The sequence below is a fragment of the Lucilia cuprina genome, chromosome 3 (genome assembly GCF_022045245.1).
Source record: "Lucilia cuprina isolate Lc7/37 chromosome 3, ASM2204524v1, whole genome shotgun sequence".
In the NCBI taxonomy this organism is placed as follows: Eukaryota; Metazoa; Arthropoda; class Insecta; order Diptera; family Calliphoridae; genus Lucilia; species Lucilia cuprina.
This window is the reverse complement of record NC_060951.1, coordinates 35,747,438-35,773,340: the sequence shown is the minus strand read 5'-3', so window position 1 is coordinate 35,773,340 and position 25,903 is coordinate 35,747,438. Positions and strand designations below refer to the sequence as shown.

At 32.4% G+C, this 25,903-nt stretch overlaps 2 protein-coding genes across 2 annotated transcripts in view; one reads left to right on the top strand and one right to left on the bottom strand.

Annotated features, from left to right (window-relative positions):
- Positions 1-25,903, bottom strand: part of LOC111686324 — a 132,607-nt gene that overhangs the window by 104,584 nt on the left and 2,120 nt on the right. Inside the window, exon 3 of the mRNA XM_046946212.1 lies at positions 8,409-8,471. The gene's annotated coding sequence lies outside the window, so the exon portion shown is untranslated. The remainder of the gene's footprint in view (positions 1-8,408; positions 8,472-25,903) is intronic.
- Positions 722-25,903, top strand: LOC111675259 (forkhead box protein J1-B). Its single transcript, XM_046946210.1, has 5 exons — positions 722-2,308; positions 4,338-4,433; positions 24,033-24,204; positions 24,271-24,715; positions 24,789-25,903. Exons 1-5 carry the CDS (start codon positions 1,128-1,130, stop codon positions 25,127-25,129), a joined length of 2,235 nt encoding a protein of 744 aa, XP_046802166.1. The 5' UTR covers positions 722-1,127; the 3' UTR covers positions 25,130-25,903.

Here is a 25,903-nt window from a genome sequence, read left to right as displayed (position 1 = left end):
AGAGCTATCTTCCGTTATATATAGCTAACCTATTATATGCTCAAGCTGCCCTATATAGAATTTTTTCTCGATTAAGCTTAACATTCTAGAGTTTAGATTTCTGATCAGTTCTTTAGAACAAAGAGGGGGTTAATGTGGAAATGACACATTACATTCCTTAAAGAATTTATTATGATTGGGATAAAAATGAATGTGTCATTGTTTTATTCATTAAATGTAAAGAATGAAAAAATTTCGAATGATATTTCCAGTGAAATATTTAATTATTTGGGGAATTTTCTACAAAATAAAGATATTAATTAATTAAAAACTAATGATTTTTAATAACATTAATAAATAATTTTAAAGAAATCAAGCGTTAAATAAAAAACTTATTCATCTAGTACAAGTTGTGATAAAATAGGGAATCCCCGAGTAAAATTAGCCACAGAGAAATTGGAAGAGAGAGAGAGAGAGTGAGAGTTAAGTAGTCAATGACAACTAAAAATACCTATTGACAAATGAATCCTGGTTAAAAAACGAAAACACACCTGTTTAGTTGTTAAAAGGATTTGTTACACAATATAAAGGACACTTGAGCTAAACAAAATAGAGAGTGAAAAGAGGGACTTTAGTTAATTTAACATAAATTACAAGGTTCATTGGTTCAGCAACACCCTGTAAATGAAACTATAGTGGACAAAACCATATGGTTTATTAGCATTTTTAAAAGAAAAATTTTGAAAAGTAAACGCGACCAAGCATGAACAGGTTCTAATAACAGTTGCAAAGTAATGTTGTCTCTATTGCACCTAGAGAGTTCTCCATTGCTGATGAGTGAGCATGTGCCTTTAAAGAGCAGCAATTAAAGAGAAAGAAAAATAATTGCGCAAAAAAAATTCTTATTGAAATTTATAAATTAAAGGAAATACAATTTGGGTTTTCCTGTGGATAAATGAAAAGAAAATTTAGTTGAAATAAAACGACGGTAATGAAAACACATCCTGGGAATTAAAAACCTTAACGGATAAATAAAGGAAAACGAAACCCAAAAGGTTAAACAATAAAATAGTGTTGAAAAGTGAAAAAAAGATTAAAATTGTTAAAAAAAATTTCAAAACTATTAGAAAAAAATTAAATATAATAAAATGATTCTAAATATGCCCGTTAATAACGGAGCAATTAACTCCCCCGTGTCTCAAGGCCAAAATGAATATACAAATTTTCTTAAACGCAAATATTCCGAACAAGAACTGCAACAAAATGTTACGTCTCACAACAATTCGGAATTTGAAAATACAAACTCCCACAGCAATAATAATTGGAAAAAACGTCATATAGACCAGCAGGAATCGACAAATTACAATCAACCTCTTAGCCAATACAGCCAAGAAACCTATAAACCCCAACAACAGCAGCAGTCGTCACATCAGTCCAATAATGAAAATCAGGATAACAATACGGGAACCTTTAATATTATAGCAAATAGTTCTTTTATCAATGATCTCTTTGCCTACGATGCCAATTTAATAGTGCCAGTATCTGTGAATAGTTTAAGTGACAGTGTTTTAGCTGAAACGGCCAACTTTAGTACACCCTCGACGGTGTGTGTTAATGCCAATGTGGACTATGATGATAATGCAGAACAATGGCAAGCTTCCGATTTATTAGAATTAGATCATCGTTATAACTCAAGTCTACAAACAGAAATATCACAATTAAATCCTACGGTAAATCTCAAAAGTCAAAGCGAGATTAACTCCTTAAATACAAATACAGTTGAGGAGTTGCAGCAGCCAACAGAGCATTGTTTTTCTTCTCCTAAAACTTTAGTTCCACAAAATCCTAAACATTTAACAACAACTACCACTACTGCAGTTGCATCCTCGCCTTCCTCGTCAAACACCTGTTTTACACCCGATAATCTTGAACAAGATTGTGATTTTGAGGATAAAAATCTTTCATGGTTGTTGAATTTTAAATTCGATGAATTTCCTCATCTTAATCCAGATCTTGCAAATATTAATAATAGTGGTGGTAAACATTATAAATCTTCGGGAAATTCTAGTTTTAGTAATACAAATAATACCTCCACTACATATGCGTCTACTACAATGATGACTTCGTCTTCTTTGGGTAAAGTTACACATAATACAAATCCCGCGGTTAATGGTTCCTCATTTAGAGATGGCGGTTCTAAATCTCCTAAGAATATGAATAAAACGGGTAAAAAATTTGAGGAATTGGTTATGGAAGTTACATCGGAATTGGATGGCAATGATATGGTTGTAGCGGAAAATGTTGTCATCGAGGAGACTTCACACAGAGCGTAAGTGTTAAAGTGAATCAGGTGAAGATTTTGATATAGACTTTGCGAAAAAATAAATCGCATGCAAATTACCGACAAACGTCTAGTCCAAAGACTTTAATAGTCTGGTAAAGAGTATAGGCAATTAAGACTTTAGTCTGGTACAATGTATAGACTATGGTTTGGTACAGAGTATAGACTATAGTCTGATACTGTGGCCTCGTGTAGGTTAGTTGTTAGTGTTCTAGTCTGGTAGACCGGTCGTGGTGGGTTCGATTCCACCTGAGACAATTGTATTTCTTCACATTTGATGTATATATGTACATCTTATTTTCAAACTAACTAACTATAGTATGACTGAGTATACAGTACTGAGTTTAGACTATAGTCTTGACTAGAATATAGACTGTAGTCTGTTCCAGAGTATATACTATAGTCTGCTCCATTGTATAGACTTTAGTCTATTCCAGAGTGTAGTCTCTAATTTGATCCAGAGTATAGTCTTTAATCTGGTTCAGAGTATAGAAATTTGTCGGGTCCAGAGCGTAGACTACAGTTTTTTTGCAAAGTATAGATTGTCGTCTTTTTCAGAGTATAGACTACAGTATAGTCCAAATTATGGAATACAATCTGATCCATAGTATGGTCTAACGTTTTGTCCATAGTACGATCTAGATTTGGTCGATAGTCTAGTCCAAAGTATGGAATACAATCTGGTCCATAGTATGGTCTATCCTTTGGTGCATAGTATGGTCTAAGTCTGGTCGAGTTATAGACCATAACCACAGTATAGACTATTGTCAAGTCTAAAGTATAGTCTAGTCAAGATTATAGATTATAATCAGGTTCATAATAGTATAATCCATAGTATTGACTATAGTCTAGTTCAGAAGATAGACTATTGTCTGGAAAAGATTGTAGACTATAGTCTGGTACAGAGTACAAACTATAGTCTGTTCCAGAATAGTATGGGTTATAGGTTAGATACTAGTCCACAACTGTAAGGAGTATAGACTTTTGTAATCCAGTTTATATGCTGAAGTCTAGTGCATAGTATAGTCTGCTACAAAGTGCTGGTTCAGAGTGTAGGAATTAGTCGGGACCAGAGCGTAGATTATAGTTTTTTCCAAAGTATAGAATACCGTATTTTCTAGAGTATAGATTATAGTATAGTCCAAGTTACAATATGATCCATAGTATGGTCTAACGTTTTGTCCATAGTACAGTTTAAGTCTGGTCGAGGTTATAGACGATAACCAGATCAATAGTATAGACTATAGTCAAGTCTAAAGTAAAGTCTAGTCAAGATTATAGATTATTATCAGGTCCATAATATAGAATATAATATAATGCAGTGTATTGACTATAGTTTAGTCCAGAAGATATACTATGGTCTGGAACAGAGTGTAGACTACATTGTACAAACTATAGTCTGTTCCAGAATAGTACTCGTTATAGGTTAAAGACTAGTCCAGAACTGTAAGGAGTATAGACTTTTGTGTAATCCAATTTACAGGCTTTAGTCTAGTACATAGTATAGACTAAACCACAGAGTGTAGACTTTAGTCTGATACAATATATAAACCATTGTCTATATTGGTCCAGAATTATATACAATTGTGTGATGCAGTTTATTGACTCTAGTCTAAACCAGTACTAAACTGGTCTAATCAAGACTATAATCTGGTACATATTATTGACTATAGTGAGGTTTAGAATGGTACGTGTTATAGATTACTGTCTGATCCAGAATGGGATCTAGTTTATAGCATATAGTCTGATCCAAAGTACAAACTATATACTAGTCCAGAGTATAGATTATAGACTGGTCTAGAGTAATATTTATTGAAAAGTTCTGCTATTTGATAATGTTAAAAACTTAATAAAAACTTTCTTTCTCTCTTTTTTCCAAAACTCCTTCTTCTTGTCGCACCCTTAAAATATGCAACATGAATTAAAACCACCACCTCAACCTCTTATTAAAATCATCCCCCAACATAAACCACAAATCATCAAATTACAAATCAAAAACAAAAATCCCCAATAAAAGGCCTAAGAAACCACCATTTACCTACACGGAGCTCATAGAATACGCCCTTGAGGATAAGGGTGAATTAACAGTGTCCGGCATTTATCAATGGATATCGTAAGTATATAAAATAACGCCATTTTGTTTAATAAAATAAGATGTGAAAAATCTTTTTCTTCGAAATCTTTTTCTGTTTAAAGAATTTTGTTGTTAAAACTATTTTTTTTGTTTAAATATTTTTGTTATTGCAACGGTTGTTAAGTTAAAACAAATACTTGTATTTGTTTACTTTTTTCGTTACATATGTGTAATTATTTCTTTATATGGTTTGAGTAAAATGTTGCAATAATTTATGACTTTTGCTTTGGTTTGGATTTTTTTGTTTTAACTTAGAAAATTGTTGCTGCTGTTGATTGCTCCTTTGCAAGGTTTTAAGGAATTTTGTTTTCAAAAACTTTATTTGTTTAGCAAAACATTTTCAACAAGTTGCTAATAAATTGAATGTCAAATAAATTAAGAAAATTTAATGTTAGAGCGAAATTTCCATAAGAGTAAAAATTTTTAATTTGAAGAAAAAAATTTAGAAATATTTATAAGAGAGTTCAGAGATTGAACTATATAGGCTCAACCTATGTATGTCCAAACTGTTCCAAAAGATTAAATTAAAATAGATAATATTCACTTTAATCAAGATCCTGGCTTCCTATTTGAAACCCATGTTAATCTCACATAACTATACAAAACTTGTTAATGAAAGTGTCTTCGCCCGGTTTTATCGACTCAAATCTGATTAAAAATGTCTACTTTTACAACTTTAGCACACGAGATGTGGAAAATTAAATGTTATAAAGATATTCTGAGAATTCAGATTCCGTTTTTAAGAAAAAATGTATTTCGGTCACACTTTTTTAATTTTTCCATTTTTTCACATGTTGAAAGTGTATGAAAATGTTTCAGTTTTGAAAGGGGGGGATGGTAAAATTTCCCTTATTACCTACCCATGGACCTGCGCCTGTTCTATACAAAGTCTTTCATATAGTTTTCTTTGATATAACATCGCTCTTCTTTATATACAAATTGTTCTCAAAGTTAATGCTTTAAGACTCAAGTAGTCATCATGATTGAAATATCATTGATTGCATTGGCCGCTTCACCGGAAAATGTTAATGTTCTGAATATCTCTAAGAGATATCTGCTGTACAAGCCTTGATCTCCTAAAAAGTACTATTAAGTTCGTGCATTGTAGAAACTATATCTGAGCTTACTAATCTCACAAGTTTTCTTCTAAGAAAACTTTTGATTAGATACTTATCATCGGACTGATACCAATTAAAAAGGTATGAGGAACTATGGCAAATATATTGCGGTTTAAGAAGTTTACACAGATCGTAACACGAAAAAGTTTTCTGGTGACTTTGGTATACAATCACTGGTCCTTAAACGACGTCTTTTAACAAATCGTTCTCATTCATCTTGTCAAATATTTAGAGAACAACTTGACGAATCTCTATCCTTCCTTTCAAACAAATTAACATAAAAAAGTTTTCTGGAACAGTGCCGCAGTTACAAAGACAGGGAACAAAGAGAAACGATCTTCCATCTGTGAATGTTCTGCTCTATCTGTGAAAAGAAACTCCTTTCATAACAGTTACTTCATATCTATCCTTACTGAGATATCTTAGTCTCAACCTAATGACATATTGAGATTCATCTGTCGAATGGAGTGGCTTCTTCGTTAACCTACCAACAAATAAAAACAGTACTCTTCGATGCTTTTTCTTCCATTAGCAAATCATTTTTCATTTAGCCATTAAGGCTTTAGTGAAGATCGCTTTACGGGAACATGATAGGCTTGTGATTCCTTTTACCACATTCTGAACCTAATACATACTATTCTACATCTGACTTTTGTAGAGGTCCTGTCAAAATGGAGTCTATTCGACACTACTTGACCGTTCGCGAACAGAGAACTACCACGTTAACCAACCAATGAAAGCAGTTCTCTTTGATGCTATTTATTCTATTAGCAAATCATTTTCCATTAAGCCATTAAGTCTTTTGTAGAGTTCGTTTAATGGAAGATATACTAGGCTTATGATTCCATTTACATTATTGACGAAAATAAACCGATGGCTTTAGATATTTCGAAGACGTTTAAAAAAGTGATGTGCCCTCCTTCGAAGTGGATATAGTTTTTCTTTATTGCTTCACTGGAGTTCGGTCTTAACGTGGAATTTATGTAATTAATCTATGAAATGAGTGTCTCTGAAACTATGGAAATAGTTCCCATATATTTCTTTTTCATCAATAACATGCCCACTTGAAGTTGTTCTTGTAGTTATAGCTAAAATTATACAATAATCTTGTTGGGGGTTCTACATCAATTTAACTACTTCAATTGGATGCATCCATAAATCCATTAGACATAGGGTTGGCTGGGCAGTGGTGGGTTTCATGGGGACCCTGACCATATGCAGTACATTAGTTGGGGACGGTACAGTCCATACAACAGTAGGTATTGATCCTGTTGCTTCACCCCGATTGTAGTTGTACGTAGAACTATTCTTATTTTCCGTGTCCGCTATTTACGACCTTCAAGTACGACATTCCAGCGGTATCCTGCGACTGTGGAATTTTTGGCGTCTCTATGATTGTCGTTCAAAGGACAGATCCAATGAATCCTTCATATGTTTTTCTCGTATATTCGAAGATACTTCCTGACATGCCCTGGGGGAGAGCATCTATCTGTGTGATGTTAAAGTTGGGATGACTTTACCGATGATATCCAAGGAGGAACTTTTTAATCAAAATGACATTGTGTTCCTTGACTATGAGGACTTTCATTTCCTCGTGCAGATTATGTTCCGAAGTAATTTGTAAGCAGCCTGTTACAGTCCTTACGGCGGTATTTTGGCAGCTTTGAATGTTTCTCCAGTGGTTATCACTAAGCGATTTACTTGGTTCATTATTTTACATTCTTAAAATTAATATAATTTTTTTCAAACATATCATTATAACTTAATAATTGTCTCCAAAAATGTGTCTCTTTGAACTTAAACCCCCAATTATGAACCCTATCATCTCAATAACAAAGCAAACCTCTCACCCCTCCCCCTCTCTTACTTCTTCTTGTTTGGTGAATACTTGTACTATTCTTCAAGAGGTTTTCTATAGATGATATTAACATTTGAACTGATTTCTATGGGAACTCTTGATCTGACATATATCAAAAGTTTCCATAAAACTCTTAAAAATCGTCAGGTTTTGTTAAAAAAAATTTTTACTTCCTTAGGTTCATTATTTTAAAGGATCATTTAATTATAGTTTTTTATCATATTTCCCTTTTATTACCATATATATCATAATTACTTCATAATTGTCTTCAAAAAAAATACTGCACTTTAAATTTAAACCCTCAATTATTACAACCTCTATCATCACAACAACAAAAAAGTGATGATAGTCAACGATCCTCCTACCTCTCTAACTTCTTTGCAATTCGCACGATTACGATAATTTTCAAAATCATTGAAGCATGTTTAGCACCCCATCAATGGGCAAGCAACCTAAACGATTATAATTTAAAATGCATAAAATTAACCGGAAAGGACAAGGCAATGAACGGACATTAAGGAAATTTAACAGAAAACAACGAAATATTTAATATCCGTTTAATTGTAACAACTACAACACATGCTCCTTTAACGAAAAGTCCACCTTTATCTATCAATAAAACCAATATATATATAAAACATATGACACCTGATCGTCCAACACACCAAAACAAAAAAAGGATACAAAACAATTCAAGCGTGTTGAGAGAATAGAGAGAAAGTAAGGAATAAACCTCCCTCCCCTACAAAATTTTAACGTCACGTGGCGGGACGAAAAAAACTGCAATTTTTCTTTGTTGAAAAACTTAAAGAATTTCATTACAATTACAAATTATATTATACATACGTCAGCAACAACTACCTGTTCTTAGACAGACGCACTGGCTATATGACTGACAAGTCGTTGCGTCACATAAACACATTCTTATGATATTAACTAAAGAACTACCCTTAAAATTATAGGTTTTTATATACTCACCTCTTTTTTTTTTTGTAAATTGTTGGCTTTAATGTAAATCATCGTTAAACGTTTTGTCGGGCGCTGAAAATAGTGGAAAAACATGAAAAAATATTAATTGCTTTTATTACCATCATTATAGAGAAAATACATATAAATACGAAATACGATTATAATATATCTACATGATAACTAACATAATAACTTATATACATATCAACTTTATGGAGAATTTTTATTAAGGTGGCACATAGATTTTTTCAGAACTTAAGATTCCAATTAGTTATTACAACTTGAAATCAAAATTCTTTTTTTTAGAAACAATTAACTTCCTCAAGATTCTCTCTATAGAGAACCAGGAATCAGCAAAATATTTATTAGTAACTCTCGACATTCCTAAGATTTTCCTATCAAAAATCCCTAGACTTTTTGTATAAAATCTATATTTGTTGAAACTTTTGATAACTACAGTATTGGGTTTCGTCAGGTTTTCCTTCGAAGCTTTTGACATTCGTCAGATTTTCTAACAAAATTCTTGATTTCCTTTAGATGTTCTACCGGAACTGTGGATGTTTGTTAGATTTTTTTAATAAATTCTGGATATTTTTTAGATTTACTTTTGATATTTATCATATTTTTGAATATTAAGACACTTTATTGAAATTTTGGACTTATCAATCCAAATTAGATTTTTATTGTAACTCTTGACGCTCTTTCAGTAGAAACTCTTAGAAATCAGATTATCTTTACATTCTTTCATTTTTCTATCGAAGCACTTGACATCCGTTAAATTTCCTTTCGAAACTGTATAAGATTTTCTATTAAAACTCTCAATATTTGTACGTTTTATTAGCGATATTTTGGAATTCGTCAGATTTCTTTAGAAAACTGCTTGTTCTTTATATTCTATCTAGACTTTAGACTCTCATCAGATTTCAAGCCGAAATTCTGGAAAATTGTCAGATTTGCTAGCAAAACTTTGACCATTTGGCATCATAACTCTTAATAACCACTAGATTATCTCTTAAAACTCCATAAGATTTTCTATTGAAAATCTAAATGTCAGATTTATAATCAATATTTTGACATTTCTCAGGTTTTCTTTGGACTTTGGTCAAATAGTCTATTTCGACTCTTCTCAGATTTACAACCGAAACTCTTAAGAATCGTAAGATTTTCTATTAAAACTTTCGACATTTATATATTTATATTTTCAATCGAAACTCCTATCATCATTTTTTTTTTATTTTTTTTTTTTTTTTTTTTTTTTTTTAAAATCTTATCATTCGTCAGATATTTTATAGAAAGTTCTAGTTCAGTTCTAGTTCAGATTTAGTTTAGTTCTTGTTCAGTTCTAGTTCTAGTTCAGTTCTAGTTCAGTTCTAGTTCAGTTCTAGTTCAGTTCTAGTTCAGTTCTAGTTCAGTTCTAGTTCAGTTCTAGTTCAGTTCTAGTTCAGTTCTAGTTCAGTTCTAGTTCAGTTCTAGTTCAATTCTAGTTCAGTTCTAGTTCAGTTCTAGTTCAGTTCTAGTTCAGTTCTAGTTCAGTTCTAGTCTAGTTCAGTTAGTTCAGTTCATTTCTAGTTCTAGTTCATTTCTTTCAGTTCTAGTTTCTAGTTCAGTTCTAGTTCAGTTCTAGTTTCAGTTCTAGTTCAGTTCTAGTTAGTTCAGTAGTCTTCTTTCAGTTCTAGTTCAGTTCTAGTTCAGTTCTAGTTCAGTTCTAGTTCAGTTCTAGTTCAGTTCTAGTTCAGTTCTAGTTCAGTTCTAGTTCAGTTCTATAGTTCAGTTCTATTCTAGTTCATTTGTTCTTAGTTCTAGTTCAGTTCTAGTTCAGTTCTAGTTCTAGTTCATTTCTAGTTCAGTTCTAGTTCAGTTCTAGTTCAGTTCTAGTTCAGTTCTAGTTCAGTTCTAGTTCAGTTCTAGTTCAGTTCTAGTTCATTTCTAGTTCAGTTCAGTTCAGTTCTAGTTCAGTTCTAGTTCAGTTCTAGTTCAGTTCTAGTTCAGTTCTAGTTCAGTTCTAGTTCAGTTCTAGTTCAGTTCTAGTTCAGTTCTAGTTCAGTTCTAGTTCAGTTCTAGTTCAGTTCTAGTTCAGTTCTAGTTCAGTTCTAGTTCAGTTCTAGTTCAGTTCTAGTTCAGTTCTAGTTCATTCTAGTTCAGTTCTAGTTCAGTTCTATTTCAGTTCTAGTTCAGTTCTATTTCAGTTCTAGTGCAGTTCTAGTTCAGTTCTAGTTCAGTTCTAGTTCAGTTCTAGTTCAGTTCTAGTTCAGTACTAGTTCAGTTCTAGTTCAGTTCTAGTTCAGTTCTAGTTCAGTTCTAGTTCAGTTCTAGTTCAGTTCTAGTTCAATTCTAGTTCAGTTCTAGTTCAGTTCTAGTTCAGTTCTAGTTCAGTTCTAGTTCAGTTCTAGTTCAGTTCTAGTTCAGTTCTAGTTCAATTCTAGTTCAGTTCTAGTTCAGATCTAGTTCAGTTCTAGTTCAGTTCTAGTTCAGTTCTAGTTCAGTTCTAGTTCAGTTCTAGTTCAGTTCTAGTTCAGTTCTAGTTCAGTTCTAGTTCAGTTCTAATTCAGTTCTAGTGCAGTTCTAGTTCAGTTCTAGTTCAGTTCTAGTTCAGTTCTAGTTCAGTTCTAGTTCAGTTCTAGTTCAGTTCTAGTTCAGTTCTAGTTCAGTTCTAGTTCAGTTCTAGTTCAGTTCTAGTTCAGTTCTAGTTGTTCATTCTAGTTCAGTTCTAGTTCAGTTCTAGTTCAGTTCTAGTTCAGTTCTAGTTCAGTTCTAGTTCAGTTCTAGTTCAGTTCTAGTTCAGTTCTAGTTCAGTTCTAGTTCAGTTCTAGTTCAGTTCTAGTTCAGTTCTAGTTCAGTTCTAGTTCAATTCTAGTTCAGTTCTAGTTCAGTTCTAGTTCAGTTCTAGTTGAGTTCTAGTTCAGTTCTAGTTCAGTTCTAGTTCAGTTCTAGTTCAGTTCTAGTTCAGTTCTAGTTCAGTTCTAGTTCAGTTCTAGTTCAGTTCTAGTTCAGTTCTAGTTCAGTTGTAGTTCAGTTCTAGTTCAGTTCTAGTTCAGTTCTAGTTCAGTTCTAGTTCAGTTCTAGTTCAGTTGTAGTTCAATTCTAGTTCAGTTCTAGTTCAGTTCTAGTTCAGTTCTAGTTCAGTTCTAGTTCAGTTCTAGTTCAGTTCTAGTTCAGTTCTAGTTCAGTTCTAGTTCAGTTCTAGTTCAGTTCTAGTTCAGTTCTAGCTCAGTTCTAGTTCAGTTCTAGTTCAGTTCTAGTTCAGTTCTATTTCAATCCTATTTGTCATATTTTGTAACAATACCCTTGAAATTAGTCCGTATTTCTATATAAATTCTGGATATTAGTCAATTTTTCTATGAAAATACTTGACATCCGTTAAAATTTAATCAAAACTCTTGACATTCGTTGAATTTTCGATATAAGAGCTCAATATTTGTCAGATTTCTATACAAAAAACATTTCTGCGATTTTCTATCGAACACTGGACTTTCACTAGATCTTCTCTCAAAACTTTGGACATCTGTCACATTTTTTCCACATTCGTAAGATTTCTAAATAACTTTTGAGAATCGTCAAATTTTCATCAGATTTTCTATCGAAACTGTCAGACTAACTATTGCAACTTGGTATATTTGTCAGATAGTCTATAGAAACTCTGGATGTGATATTATCCGTCAAAATTCTTAATGTGTTTTCCTAAATCTTAAACTTCAATATCTTAATGATTCCATTATTAAAAAAATTCCAAAGGAAAATAAAACTTTAATATAAAAATTAAATTAATTAAGAATTCCATCCTACCCATTTCAAAAACATTCTTAAAGACTCAATTGTATTGACATTTTCAAGGTTTTCATACAAATACGAAATGATTAAAACCCGTCTAACCAATACTCTTTTAAACGAAGAAAAAACTTAAAAAAAATTGAAAACGAAACAAAACCACTTAAAGTGGAATGTTTTTAATAAAGCTTGCGTGCATAATTTGTATTTGAATAAAATTTACATACATTTACAATACCTGTCATTCCATTGCAGGAGACTCACCACCACCACCCACCCAAACCATCCATTAATTTCACCTGCTTTTTTCTCGAACTATCGACTTCTATAGTCGAAAATGAAATAAAAACCACCCACCTAAAAATCACTTCTAGTAGAAAAACGCATTAAGTAGACATTTTATGAACTTTATTTTTCCACTTTTTCCCATCAAACTGCTGAAACCCAACCCAACCAATCATGCATGTACGCGAGTATAAATTTACTTTTGTGAGGCCTTAAAACAAATATAAATTTTTGTTTGTAAATCGGTTTGGAAAAAAATAAACCCCCTTCTTTTATTTTCCTTAAAATGCCTCTTTATAAAAAACATGCTGAATGTAAGTAAAATGTTTATGATTAAATATGTATAGAAAATATTTTTGGGACTTCTCCAGATTTTCTGTTAACACTTTTCACATTGTAAATAAACTCTGAACATCCGTCTACTCCAATTCTAATTTAGCTTCAGTTCAGTTCTAGTTCAGTTCTGTTCTAGTACAGTTCTAGTTCAGTTCTAGTTCAGTTTAAGTTCAGTTCTAGTTCAGTTCTAGTTCAGTTCTAGTTCAGTTCTAGTTCAGTTCTAGTTCAGTTCTAGTTCAGTTCTAGTTCAGTTCTAGTTCAGTTCTAGTTCAGTTCTAGTTCAGTTCTAGTTCAGTTCTAGTTCAGTTCTAGTTCAGTTCTAGTTCAGTTCTAGTTCAGTTCTAGTTCAGTTCTAGTTCAGTTCTAGTTCAGTTCTAGTTCAAGTTCAGTTCAATTTTAGTTCGGGTTTAGTTCAGTTTTGGAGAATTCTAAAGCAAGTCTCGATATCAATTGTATAGAAAACAGTGATACTAAACATAGGATTCAGTGGCAACTACATCATACACATATGGACATAACCCAAATTAAGTTTTAATATTTATATATGAATATATTAAATGTTCATAAATACTATTATAAAATCAATAATTTGTCTATGTAATTCTCTGTCAACTAATGACAATAAAATACAACGAAATAGAACCGAATCGAATTGACAACTATAAATATGTTTCCTTTTATTTCCTGTGCTTAAATAGTTAAATGTAAAGAATTATGAATGTGGGGGAGAGGGAGGAAATGTTTTTTTACAATCCAGATAGTACAAAAAAAAATTCGTTGAAACACCTGTGAAATAGAACTTCTGTTGAAGGAATATTTTTTGATTATATCAAAATCAACTGAATTTTCATTGAAATATGAATTTATCGACAAATAAGTTTTGCTTTTTATCACTTATCTTAAAAGCAGTTGATTGTTGGTCAAAACAATAACATAAAAGCAAGTTAGAAAACGACTTTAGCAATTGCTTTTTAGCTTTAAAACTGAAAATCTAAATTATAGTTTTTGTATCAAAAAAAAATGTTATGAATGATCAAAATTCCAATAGCAAACTTTTAGCAAAGAAAGTCTTATTTATAAGCAATTTCTCTAAGGGGAATGTTGCAGATAAGCAAGTGTAGGGATCTCACAGTTTAATGGCCATATAAAAATTACCCCCTGGATAGTTGTGCAATTTCACAATCTCCTTTAGATAGTTATGTTCTTTTTGCGCAGAACTGATTGTTACCAGCTAGGATTTCATTTCACCCTGTCTGTCCGTTTTATTGGCTTACAACCAACTGTCTGTTCTATTCTTCAGCATTTTCTATAGCCCAGTTTAGTTCAATATGAATCTGTTTTAGCAAACCATTCAGTCATTCGTTTATTCATTTCATTCAGCCAACAATCTATACTGACTACTACTTTAGTTTGGTCGTACCATTTGGTAACATGGTACCCACCAACCAGTCAGTCCATTATACAAAAAAATGAAAAAAAAAAAATTCTATATATTGTAGATGTACCATCATGCAGGTGGAGGAATTTTGTAGTAGTGGGAAAGCACCAACAACTAAATAGAAACATTTGATACTTGTGATTCCAAGTAGTCGTTACATAGTTTATATTTTTTTCTTTGGTACTAAATAAATTTATATAAAAGAGAGTTCATAAATTATAATACGTTTTTTTTTGGTAATCGTTGTTGTATATAGAAAATAAGATTTGGTCGTCATAATTTTTTTTTCTATTATTTTATATTATTTTTTCTATAGCGCAGTCATCATTTTGATGTGGTAATATGTTATATATTTCAAAACGTGTTGAGAATTTTTAACCCTAAATGTACGCAAAGCGGGGGATCTTTAAGTCAAGTAGACGTTTTCTTTAAAAAATTTACTAAATAGGTTTATGTACAAAATCTGAAGTATCCAAAGAAAACCTAACGTATTTCAAATGTTTTATAAAAAACTTAGAGTTTGTCCAGAGTTTTAATAGAAGATCTGATGATTCTCTAAAATTTCGATAGAAAATTTGTCAGGTTCGTATATCGGAATTTATTAGAAAAATATATTTCGGAGCATTCGGAAATTTGACGATTAACCAGAGTTTTTATAGATTTCCGATAATCAAATCAATGATTCCAATGATCCAATCAAGATCAAATCGTCTACAGAAAGGCTACTGTTATAGATAGTTTTCATTGGGGATCTGACAGATTTCCTCTAGTTAATAGAATAGTTAACGGATATTCAAAGTTTCTATAGAAATCATGATGAATTTTAGAATACCCCAAGAGCCTTTGAAGGATATACCATTCCCAATTATAAACTGATAAATATCGAAGGTTTCAATAGAAATTTGGACTGAGTTGGAGAGTTTATTGAAAATTTCACAGATTTCCCCTAGTTAATAGAACAGTTGAGAGATATCGAGAGTTTCCATATGAAATATGAAAATTTTAGCAAAAGTTTCTTTAAACCAAGAGATTCTAGCTTATGTCCTTTGGTTTCAGTTCTAATATGAAGAATTTCAAAGGTTTTAAGAGAAAATTGGACTATTTGGATAGTTGCTATAGAAAATCCTATCCAAGGTTTTCCATGTGCAAAGAATTTCTAGCGAATGTCCTAAGTTTCCTGCCTGATATCAAGTGTTCAATCAAATATCTGAAGAATATGCAAAGTTTCTATAGAATATTAGACAAATATCTTAAATAGTGAATATCAAGTCATGTGGATGTTTTAAAATATATACGAATCCTGGCGGATATCGAAAGCTGCCATAGAAAAGCTAAAGGAAGTCCCAAATAGAATAGAAAAACTGAATAATATCGAGAGTTTTCATTGAAAAGTAAATAAATATCCAAAAGCAAGAATTTCTGCCGGATATTCCGAGTTTCTATAAAACACCCGACGTCCATAACCTAAGAATTTTTAAACGAAACGTGACGGACATTGAAAGTATCCATAGATAAACTGACTAATCTTGTAAATTCAGTAGAAAATATTGAAGACTGAGTAGAACTTCTAAAGAAAATCTGATGGATGACAGATTTCATGGATACCCAGGATAAATCTGAACATCTATATGTCAAGAGTATCAGACGAAAGTCGCTGGTTTTTTTTTAAAAACTTAACGGTAATCGAAAACTTCTATATATATTCTGGAAGATATGTATATAGAGTGAAGATATGTATGTGAGTGAATGTATAAAGTTTCTATAGAAAAACAGACGAATGTAATAGAAAATCTAAGAGAGCTCCATAAATGGACAATCTGGAAAACCTAAACATGTCCAAAATTTCCTTATAAAACCTAACGAATGCCCAAAGATTCCATATGAAACATGGCGGATTTGTAGAATTTCCAGAGAGATGATCAGAGTTTAGATTGATGTGCATCTGATGGATGTTCAGAAAGTTTTATAAAAATTTTACGAATATCAAGGGGGTTTCTTTAGAAAACCCGACGGATGCCCGAATTCAATAGAAAATCTGTCGGATGTGTTTATACAGAATCAACAATATGAGCGATGTTTAGAGTTGCTGTAGAAAAACTATCGGATGTTAAAAGTTTCGTGTTCCCAATATTTCATAAAAATCTAACAGATACTTCGAGTTTCTATAAAAAGACAATCTGAAAAACCTGACGAATGTTCAGAATTTCCAAAGAGGTGTTTATAACTTTAATGGATCTAAATCTGATGGATATTCAAAGAGTATTATAAAAACTTTAATAATATCAAAGTGGATGTCCCAAATTTATTAAAAAAATCTAACGGATAACGATGTTTACATAGAACTTCTGATGAGTTTTCAGGGCTTCTAAAGAAAACCCGATTAAAGTTTCAAATTCAGAAGAAAATCTGTCGGATCTGTATAGAATTACTATCTTATTGATATTTAGAGTTGCTATAGAAAAACTATCGGATGAAAAGAATTTCGTGTTTCCTATATTCAATAGGAAATCTTACAGATTTCTATAGAGAATCTGACGCAGGTCTAAAGTTTCTACTGATGAAAATGTATACATACAGTCTTAGGAATGTTCAAAGTTTCAATATACAACATGTCAGATGTGCAGAATTTCCAAAGGTGATGGATACCTAGAGAGTTTTATAGAAAGTTCCAAGGATGTTCAAAGTTTCTGACTCTAAGTCTCAAGTGATTATTAAAAAATCGAATATCTTATTGAAAACTGTATGAAGATCTTCTTATAAAGGTTTTAGACAATTTAAACTTCTCCTTTTTGGGTTAAATTTCATTTTTTATGTTTGTAAGTATGTATATAGTTTTGGTAGTGAATAGCCTCCAAGTTGATGTAATAGTTTCATTTTTTTTTTTTTTTTTTTTTTTGAAATTAAACTTTTTTTAATGGTTGCCTGCTAAAGCCAATTATAATGTAGGAATACAAAATAACTACTATAGTTAAAAGGATTTGGGAAAATGTTAAAAACGACCTTCATGACAAGGAAAAATAGCCATAATAGTTTGGCATGCAATTAGAAACTTTTGAGATACAATTTTAAAAAAAGTAGAATTGTAGATACTCTAAAGTATTTGTTGTATTTTTGTGAAAATAAATAGGAATTTGTATAGTAAAACTTTTTGTAAGTAAATAGTTTTTTCTAGAATTAGTTTTGGCAACTTATGATAATATAAAAGATGAATTCTCATTCAGTTTATATGTAAAACAATAACAATTTTACGTTGTGTCTTTGAAAAAGCAACAACTATTTAAAGTTATTGTCATTTTTTTCTAGATTTAATTAATTTTATGAAAAATATACTAAAATATTTTATATACTTTTATTTACATATATTCATAATCATACGTATTTCTGTGTAATGAATAATTAAATACACGCAAATATTAAATGAAGAGAAAACTTTAATATTTGGCGTTAAAACTTTATGAATGAACGAAGGCACATAAAAGGAAATAAATATAAAACGACTACTAAAATACGCTTAAACTCATAGTTATGGTTCTCACTGTTTAGTGGTTTCATTATATCGCATTCCAACCTGTAATTTAGTAAGTTAGCTAGTTAGTTAGTTAGATTGAAAGGAGGACTTTTAAACATTCATAAAATCTGAAGTAATACACAAATACTTCTATTGGACCTATTAGGCGGAGATCACTTCCAACCTAAAAGTTTATGAACTATACTAAATAATCACCGAAAGATATCATATTTCTTATTCTGTCAGAGTAACTGAGGATCAATTCTTGTAGAGTCTATCTTCATTCTACTCGACCTATGAATTTAAATAATAGCAGATCCACTCAGAACGGACAGAAACCACACATAGAGCAAAAGTGCAAATGCTTCAGCAAAAGCACGATCGATCTTTTTGGTTTAGGAAGTTTGTGGCGATATTTCATTACTCTTTAAAAGTGCGGCAGGTGAGAATTTCGTTAGCGAGACTTATCCCAGTTTGAGAAGATCAACTTGATGTTGAAATTGTGTCGGTAGTTTGCATCTGAAACTAAAATTCTATCGACAATCGCGATAAAAATGATGGGTACTTCCTTCGTTCAGGTACTGAAGAGTGTTGCTTAAGGCTTCATTTTAGATTCAAAATGATAGAGACTTTCAGCGTATGATCCCCGGGGCATGTTTCCTTGATGATAGATCCCATCTTGGTATATTGTAATCCGTAGGTACAGAGATACTACCAGTATCTCTAATTAGCCGGGACTGAAAACTGATGATGTCACTTCACGGGACGAGTAAGTGGCTGTTAAAGGACTGATGTAAGGTAAAGTTAATATTTCAGGATAAGTTCGGTGCTGTTGCCGAATGACAACAGATACCCCACAGTGGAATGACTGTGGGACTAAGCCTTGTCCAGGTATGTTCAGAGTAAACTCTGTTCATACAAGAATTTTGACATTGTGTCCCTGTGACGGTCTACCGGATACGTCTCTAGAAGCCGTTGCCACATCAACAGAGGCCATCCAATCTGCGTGATTGTAAACGGAAGTGATGTTTTACATCTTGGAAGTTAACGGGGCAGCAAACCCTTGAAGTTAACTTATTTTTTTTTAGGATACTTAGTCGTTTTTTCGATTGAAGGCTATAGTCAGGGGGCTTACTCAGTAACTCGATTTGAATCGTACAACACCGATTGTTTTGAAGACTATTTCTTTCGAATCGAAATGCGATTACCACTTAAATAACTCTTAGGTTAAGTTGATAGGAAGATGTATACTACATCAAATCCGAAGAAATACATCTAGGCCGCAATTGGGCCTGTTTTGCGATCCTTATCATGAAAAGAAGGGAACTGAATGAATTATTTTTCAGTGTTCAGAATCTCAGTTTCCTGAGCGTAATTCCTAAGAATCTTCAATCAGTGTTATTCAGGAATGTTATTTCCGGATTAACATCACTTCCAAGATACTTAGATCTAACTTCCCCTGATAGTGGCAAAGAAAGTGCTTCAGAGTTTCACTGTCCTCTCCGCATGCTCTACATACGTCTGAATCCGCATGTCCAGATTTGCTTATTTTGAGGAGATGTTTCGTCTTGCTCTCATCAGGTTCACCCCATAAGATTTTCGTGGTTCCGCCCACTTCTTCAGTATTCCAAGAAGTCTCATGGGATTCTCTCACCCATATTTTGAGTTCAGCTTTTTTTGCGTCGAGCTCCCTTCTCTTCAAAGCTAATACATTCGCTCTTTCGTTACCGACTACTCCCGAGTTGGCTGTTAACCTTACCTCTGGGAGAGTTTTTAGTTAAAGCTTTATTACAATACAATCCAGAAGCAGAAATATACCACCGTTTACCAAATCATAACACAAGCTTCCAAGCAGAAATACAAGCATAAACGGAATGCGTAAATTGGATTAGAATAAATATGGCCCCACAGCGCTAAATATATTTACCGTCAACCAGAAGTCAATTAGGGTTATATCCGGAGATAGAACTAAATCTAAGACCTATCTCCGGATATAGCCCTAATTGACTTCTGGTTGACGGTACATATATTTAGCGCTGTAGGCGCCATATTTATTCTAATCCAATTTACGCATTCCGTTTATGCTTGTATTTCTGCTTGGAAGCTTGTGTTATGATTTGGTAAACGGTGGTATATTTCTGCTTCTGGATCTTTAATATAGAACCCCAGCCCCACTTTATCCCCCAATTTTGAGCCATCCGTGTAACAACAGATTCCTACTGGTATTTGCTCTAATGTTCCCTTGACATTCTATCTGAGATCAGCGTTTCAAAGTTTCCCACATATTCTGTGTCTGGTATTATGTATATCAATCACATCCGATGATTGTGTATAACCTTCCAATATGTCCAGTATAGATTGATGATAAGCGCTTTTGGCCAGTTCACCAAAAGTAAAGAGCCGATCTTAAAGATTATATGACCATTTCTATATCGATTTAAAAATGTATAAACAAAACTCCTTTTAAAATTTCCATTAAATTTTCTATCATTATTTTAACAACAAAATGGGGGCTTTTATAATGATAACCTCTCCAGCTACTACCTAAAATATCTACCACCCTAAAACAGATTTAAAAAAATATATATACTTTTCTTTTGGTAAATGGTCGCGTGCTACTTCATGTTTATTGCCAAAATAAAGTATAAAACAAGAATCAAATATATAAATGAGAAAATCAGTTTTTGGATAGTGCCACAAGCTAAGAGAGAGGGAGGGGGGTGGTCTTAATTTATGCTATATAAAAGGTGATTTACAAACCAATGACATACTGATTGTCCCCCTCCAAACCAACTATAGATTTTTAAATAGTGGCTAAACTACTGGTGGTGGTGGTTGAACTCCCCATAAGTTTTGCGTGCTTTTAATGGGTATAAATATAAGACGAAATATGAGGGTTGTTTTTGAGATATGTACATGAGTATATGATTTGACTGTATGTCGAGGTTTGAAATCGTAAATTTATCTATATGTGTATGTTTGTATATCAAATACTGAGTGTACAGTAATTTTCAACTTTACATACAAAAAAATACTACAATAATTTCCAATTTTTGGAGAGCGTGCGCATTACACGCGATGTCCTTTCCGTTTTAGTTTTGTATATATATTTAATTTACTTTTTTTTCATTTAAATCTGGTGTGCCTGTGGCAGCAGGGGAAAATTGGATGGCAAACAGGACTTGGCGTGTGTTAAGCAAATATAATAATAATAATAAAAAAAACTTAAGTCGAAAGAAAAAGTTTTTCGTTGAAATTTATGTGAAACGTGTAGCAGTATATAAAATTGTATGGAAAAAGTTTTAATTGCTACTGGTCAAAAAGTTTTAATGGGCTCTGTTTGTGTGTGCGCGCTTTGTTTTGGAAAACGCTATATTTACCAAGGAAGTATACAATACAGTTAAACGTATATAAATTTGAATTTTGTAGCAAGAAATGTTTGTATAACAAATGAGTAATTAAATACAATAGCCAATGGAAAATAAGGACATTGTACATATTAGTTTATACATATCGCGCTTTATGTAAAGGATACTTTTATGACTTTTTTCAAAAGTAATTTATATAAATGTGATTTCTAAAGGACAATCTACAACTATTGCAACTTTAGAATTATATACAAAACCAATATACACTACACATACCGAACTTTAACCACTTTGAAAGTTTGTCGTTGCTTCATATTATCCAGGGCATTATTGTATCATTATATTATCAAAGTTCTTATTACACCAATCCCGGTTGGCAAACCTATCAAAAAGACAGACGTCCTGTCAATATGAAACTGGTCTAAGGATTGACTAAGAGTCTTAGCGTGTACTTTATTTAATGCGCTTTAACATTGTTATCGACGTTTTTCAAATAGGAAAGACTTATGGATCAATAAGACTTTGGTGTTGCGTAGCTTTGTGATTAAGTGAGAAATGAGAGTCCATTAAGAACTTTATGATCTGTTTTTTAATTCTGCCTTTGATCAACGATTAAAAGTGTTTGCGAAAAGTATTTGCAAGTTTTCAGATATCGTCTGTTATTCAGACTTTAGTGTTGTGTAGCTCTGGGGCTAAGTGGAAAATGAGACTCCATTGAGAACTTTATAAGATAAGACTTTTTTGGGAAGTGGGAAATGAAAGTCAACCTTATAATTTGCTATGAACTCCTGTCATTGATCAACGATTTTGTTGTTTAATTGTGTTTGCGAAAAGTCCTCGCAAGATTTCAGATATCATCTGTTACTCAGACTTTAGTGTTGCGTAGCTCTGGGTATAAGAGGGAAATGGGACTCTATCAAGAACTTTATAAGATAAGACTTTTTTTGGGAAGTGGGAAATGATCATTGATCAAAGATTTTGTTGTTTAAAAGTGTTTGAAAATGTCTCGCAAGATTTCAGATATCCTCTGTTACTCAGACTTTTGTGTTGCGTAGCTCTGGGGATATGTGGGAAATGTGACTCTGTTTAGAACTTTATATGGAAAGACTTTGGTGTTGCGCATGTTTGGAAATAAGTGGGAAATAAAAGTTAACTTTATAAACTGCTCTGAACTCCTGTCATTGATCAAAGATTTTGTTGTTTAAAAGTGTTTGCGAAAATTTCTCGCAAGATTTTAGATATCTTCTGTTACTTAGACTTCAGTGTTGCGTAGCTCTAGGGATAAGTGCTGTGAACTCCTGTCATTGATATCAGTTTTTGTTGTTTAAAAGAGTTTGTGAAAAGTCCTTATAAGATTTTATAAAACCTCTCTGTTCCTTAGACTTTGGTATTGGGTAGCTCAGGGGATTAAGAGGAAAAGAGACTCCATTTAGAACTTTATATGGTAAGACTTTAGTGTTGCGCAGGTTTGGCAATATGTGAGAAATGAAAGTCAATTTTATGACCACATATTTTGTTTTTTAAAAGTGTTTGCGAAAAGTCTTCGCAAGATTTTGGATATTCTCTAATACTAAGACTTTCTACCCAAGAACTATTAAACCAGAGCTTCTATATGGAAGTTTATATTCCTCTCTATATTGACACTAAAAAGTGTCTTTTATAGTCTCTTAGAAATGTTCTGAACTTTGGTCTTCTTCAATATTCTGCCTATATTAGACTAAAGATTTTGATTAAACATGACATTTGGATAGAAATAATTTGATCTTTATGCGAAAAAAATACTATACAAATACCTTTTAACAGAAGTGCTTCTAGGGGTCTCGTTTAGACTATCGAAGAATTTGTCTTTTTACATCGTATCCGTTTAAAGAGTTTGCCAAAGTCTTCTCAAGATTTCAAATATTATCTATTACCCAGAGTTTCGAGAGAGGACAGCCATTCTCTAATGATTTAACCAGGACACTTATGGATGCGACGTCTATTATACTATCTATTTCGACACTGTGTGTCGAAACATTCAATTAATATCATCATAATGTCCCGAACATTTATCTCCTTTAATCTTATATCCTTGTCGATTTTTGTATAATTCTTCACCGATACTATACCTATCCCAGCCTTTCTGTTAACAGTTTACCAAAAGTCTTCTCAGGATTTCGGATATCCTGCTTCAACCAGAGTTTTCCACCTTTGCAGAGGACAACTATTATCTAATGATTTAACAAGGACACTTGTGCATGCTTTTACATGGGCGTCTAAATTCTTCTTCTCTATTTTTAAACTTCGTCCCGAAAATTGGTCTCCCTTCAATCTTCTATGCGTGTCGTAAGAAATTTAAGTTTTCGTATTTATATGTTCAATATGACAGTTTTTTTGGGGATCTCCCCTGTTATTCAGCAAGCAAATCTCCGTTTTAATGGATGACGGCTATTCTCTAACGTTCCAACCATACAATTTTATAATGTTTCTACATTCTCTTCATTTCCTCATTGAAAAGTATTCTGTATTGAAAGGTTTCTTTGTAATTTTCGAAACAATGTCCAAATAGTTTCAGATATATTCTGACTCAGGCGATATCCAGACTAATTTAAAACTTCTAAAAAACTCTGCTGATACTCTTTAATATGAATAATGTTGAAAAGATCCTCTATATACTGAAACGTTGTTTTCGTTCGGATTGAGACGACATGTATATATCTTACAGAGTTTTATTTAAGCCATGTATAGGATATCATTTATATGGTTTTCCATTTGACTATCTTCTTAAGAGTTGGTGACCACATACGTGATCTAAGAATCGCACTAACGTGATGTGATCGTCTAAAATTATCTTTCAATTTATAAAATATATCATAGTTCTAACACCTACTAATCACTACAAATAATCAAAATGTTTCTCTTCTCTCTTCTTCTCTCTTCTTCTCACATTGCAGTGATCGTTTTCCCTATTACAAATCGAATGATGATCGCTGGAAGAACTCTGTAAGACATAATCTTTCCATTAATCCACATTTTCGCAAAGGTCATAAAGCGCCACAAGGTGCGGGTCATCTGTGGACAATATCAAGTGGTGATTCAGCGGAAAATGTTTTAGCATGGGAGCATGTAAGTAACACTTACTCTATAAGACAAATACCCAAATAACCTTTAACATCTCTTCTCTTTTAATAGAAAAAACAACGTTTAGATTTATTCTTTAAAATGGAATCAATGAATCGTGAACGCTTGCAACAACATCATCAAAAACAGCAACAGGAACGTTTACTACAAAACGGTGCAGTTAGTGGACAACATAAACATGTGGGCTGTCAACAGGATCAATGTTTATACGATGAAGCTGCTGTGGCTGCTGCCGCTATACAACAGGAAATGTTACAACAAACATCAACTCATAATAATAACAATGATGCATCTATACAAAATCAAAATTCTGTACATGATATTGATTCATCTGGGACTCATGCTATGCATGAATTACCCTACAATGATCTCTTAACGGATGAGGAATTAAGAAAAACTGCTGGACAAATTTTAAATGGTATACATAGAGAGGTGGAAGTACAATCTGTGAATCAAACCATAATTAGCACATATCAGGATGTACTGCTAGATAATGGTTAGTATTATTGTTAAAAGAAACATATTTTTCCGGAAACAACTTAATCGTTTATTTATATTATCATTTTTAGATTATCTTAATCCCATACACAAAGATGTGGTAGTTAATGAAAGCGGTCTAAGACATTCTTCCCATTCTTCTATGTCCTCACACTGCCATAGCAATAATTCCTCATCGGCTCCTTATTATGTTACCGAAATTGATCCCATGGAATTGGGCATTCAAATATCGAACGATCATCAGCAACATCACCACCATCATCACCAACATCATTCTCATCACCATTCTCATCATGCGTCCAATAGTGAACCTTCCACTTCAGTATCTGAAGAATCGGATGTTGTTTTATTTAATGATGAATTTAATTTAAATTATTTCACTTATAATCCAACCCATGATATTGTTGCTTGACCCAAAGATCAGCAATCTCAGCAACAACAACAGCAACCACCTCCTGTAATCATAATGGTTCCACCTAGTTCGTAAATATTTAAATTATTTTTAACTAGTCATTTCTTTTATAGATTTATATAATAAATTATTTCGTTCGCTGTAAGTTTAAATGCTTAAATACTCCGTTTTCCTGGAAGGTTAATTGAACCTTCTAGCAGGGAAACTTTGTAAAAAATTTCTCAAATCTTATCTAGTCGTTTTGTAAATTTAGCATTAGAATTAGTTTTAATATTTGGCCCTATTATTTATCGTAGTTGTTGAAAATAGCGATCACCACCAGAGATTGACAGCAACATTTAAACAAAATACAACTTTAAAGATGTTTTCTTTTTCTGAGGTTCTTTCCTTTAAAAGAATTCCAGAAATCATTACTCTTTGTTGTTGTAGCAGCAACACGTGTAAATTCGGTGTGGCTGGGTTGACAATCATTGGTCGTTGTTCATTGAACTCCGAGTCGTTCCGGTGCCATGAACCGATTGTCGTGGGAACGATTTGTAGGGTCCACTAATTATGGTGGTATTCACGACTATGAAAATTATATTAGGACCGAGTTGATATTTGAATTTGTAAAATTACTCTTGATCACCAAAGATTAGAATTAAGTTTTCATTTAGATTATTAAATTAAATAGTGTTAATTGCACAATGAAATAAATCTTCTTTCCGGGATAAAAGTAAATTGTAATTTATAAAAATAATATTATCAATAAAAAATTAATACTTTATGTGAACA

Coding starts and splice junctions, on each gene's coding strand:
- LOC111675259 (XM_046946210.1), top strand. CDS start 1,128: ATGATTCTAAATATGCCCGTTAATAACGGAGCAATTAACTCCCCCGTG. Junction 4,434..24,032: donor GGCATTTATCAATGGATATC/GTAAGTATATAA, acceptor CTCACATTGCAG/TGATCGTTTTCCCTATTACA. Junction 24,716..24,788: donor GGATGTACTGCTAGATAATG/GTTAGTATTATT, acceptor TATCATTTTTAG/ATTATCTTAATCCCATACAC.